This window comes from Colobus angolensis, unplaced genomic scaffold (assembly GCF_000951035.1).
Source record: "Colobus angolensis palliatus isolate OR3802 unplaced genomic scaffold, Cang.pa_1.0 Scaffold133, whole genome shotgun sequence".
In the NCBI taxonomy this organism is placed as follows: domain Eukaryota; kingdom Metazoa; phylum Chordata; class Mammalia; order Primates; family Cercopithecidae; genus Colobus; species Colobus angolensis.
In genome coordinates, this window is record NW_012114411.1 from 1,959,568 (window position 1) to 1,961,683 (window position 2,116).

Sequence of the window (2,116 nt, forward strand, 5' to 3'; positions counted from 1 at the left end):
CCCCAAATAAACTGCAGACTTGTTAGTACAACAATCTTTTCTAATCTAGTCCTAATGTACCTTTTTGGGCTCACCTCCTCTGCCACTCCCCAAAATACACCCTCAGCCCCCAACCCATCTAGACTGCGAGCTCCCTGGGTCCTTCTCATTTTTTGGTCAGGTTCAGGCTTGCCCTTGACCTTTTGCCTTCCCCTATAGACTCTTCCCTATGGGACATTGTACCCTGTCCTGCAAGACTCAGGTCAAACACCAGCCTCCCCAGATCCTTTGCTGGTCTCTGCAGTTGAAAGGAGACAATCTCTCCTTCCTTACTCCAAGAGCCATCAGTTAGTGAGTAAGACTGGCTTGGTGCCTACCACACACATCTGGGGTCGAAGGGTTTATGTCTTACCTCTGCAGATAGGCTTTACAATCTCGGATCCCGTACAGTAGCTACCCAAGCGCCCCACCTTGGCTGGCTTTCAAACACGTGTTGAGGCCAGTTACAGTGGCTCATGATTTTAATCCCAGCACTTTGGGAGGCCGAGGTGAACGATCACCTGAGGTCAGGAGTTTGAGATCAGCCTGGCTAACATGGCAAAACCCCATCTCTACTAAAAATACAAAAATTAGCTGGGCGTGGTGGTGCACACCTGTAGTCCCAGCTACTGGGGAGACTGAGGCAGGAGGATGGCTTGAACCTGGGAGGTAGAGGTTGCAGTGAGTTGAGCAAGACACTGTCTCAAAAAAAAAGAAGCGGAGGGGGGTTTGAAAAAAATAGGTGTGATGAATGGTTTCTCTGACATCCTTGAACTTTCTCTGATCCTCACTGCAAATCTTAGGACAGCGTTTTGCTCAGAAGGGAAATGCCATCTCATCTGTAAGCTCTTTATAGATACTGATGTGAAACAGAAACCGTGAAGGAGATTCGGATCAAGACTCAGCCGCCGGGCAGACCTACCTCCCACTTGGGGTAATCGTGCGGCTTCAGGGAGCCCTTGTGTGTTCCTGGGAGCACAACCAGACAACCATTGTTCCGGTCGATGTGCTCCATTGCCGTCCAGGCACAAACGATGAGATTGCTGGGCCTGAAGGGGAAATAGTGCAGGTCCTGGTGCAGGGGATGACGGGACGTCTTCTTTCCTGAAAAGAAAATCTATGAAAGGATGCTCGAGGCCGGGTGCAGTGGCTCATGCCTGTAATCCCAGCACTTTGGGAGACTGAGGCAAATGGATTGCTCGAGCCTGGGAGTTCAAAACCATCCCGGGAAACATAGTAAGACTTTGTTTCTACAGGAAAAAAAAAACAAAAACAAAAAACTAACTGGGCATGGTGGCATGCACCTGTAGTCGCAACTACTTGGGAGGCTGAGGTGGGTGTATCACCTGAGCCTGGAAGTCGAGGCTGCAGTAAGCTGTGATTTTACCACTGCATTATAGCCTGGGTCACAGAGAGCAAGTCCCTGCCTCAAAAACAAACAAACAAACAAACAAACAAAAAAAGAAAAACAAAAAATGCTCGTCTCAGAATTCTTATCCTTTGCCTGAAAAAACAATGACCTGTCCTCATCAGAACCAAACAAATGAAATAATGCTAGAGAAAATCAGCCCCGGAGAGATAAACACCAAATTGAAAATCAACACAGTGGCTCCACACCTTCAAGTCCTGCACTCCCCTCTTCTGGGTTGCTGGTAGCTCAGTATGTATGCACACTATTTTCCAGCAAGTGGTACAACATCATCATCTCTGTTGTGCTTTATTCGTTTGGCACTCTGGATTGGGCACGGCACCTAGCATGTAGTGAAGTGTTCAAAAACCAGTTGCATTAATTACATTGAAGAGAGTGATATGGAGTCAAGTTTGAAATCCCCTTTGAAGCAGTTGATGTCAAAAAAAGTTCTAGGCCGCATGTGGTGGCTCGCACCTGTAATCCCAGCACTTTGGGAGGCTGAGGCAGGCAGATCTCTTGAGGCCAGGAGTTTGAGACCAGCCTGGCCAACATGGTGAAACCTCATCTCTACAAAAATACGAAAATTAGCTGGGCATGGTAGTGCATGCCTGTAGTCCCAGCTACTTGGAAGGCTGAGGGCTGAGGCAGGAGAATCGCTTGAACCTGGGAGGCAGAGGTTGCAGTGAG

At 48.3% G+C, this 2,116-nt stretch overlaps 1 protein-coding gene across 2 annotated transcripts in view; it reads right to left on the reverse strand.

Annotated features, from left to right (window-relative positions):
* Positions 1–2,116, reverse strand: part of PHYH (phytanoyl-CoA 2-hydroxylase) — a 29,886-nt gene that overhangs the window by 15,396 nt on the left and 12,374 nt on the right. For both annotated transcript variants that reach the window (XM_011934236.1, XM_011934235.1), the window contains one exon: positions 941–1,122. In XM_011934236.1, coding sequence (XP_011789626.1) covers positions 941–1,122 — 182 coding nt within the window. The remainder of the gene's footprint in view (positions 1–940; positions 1,123–2,116) is intronic.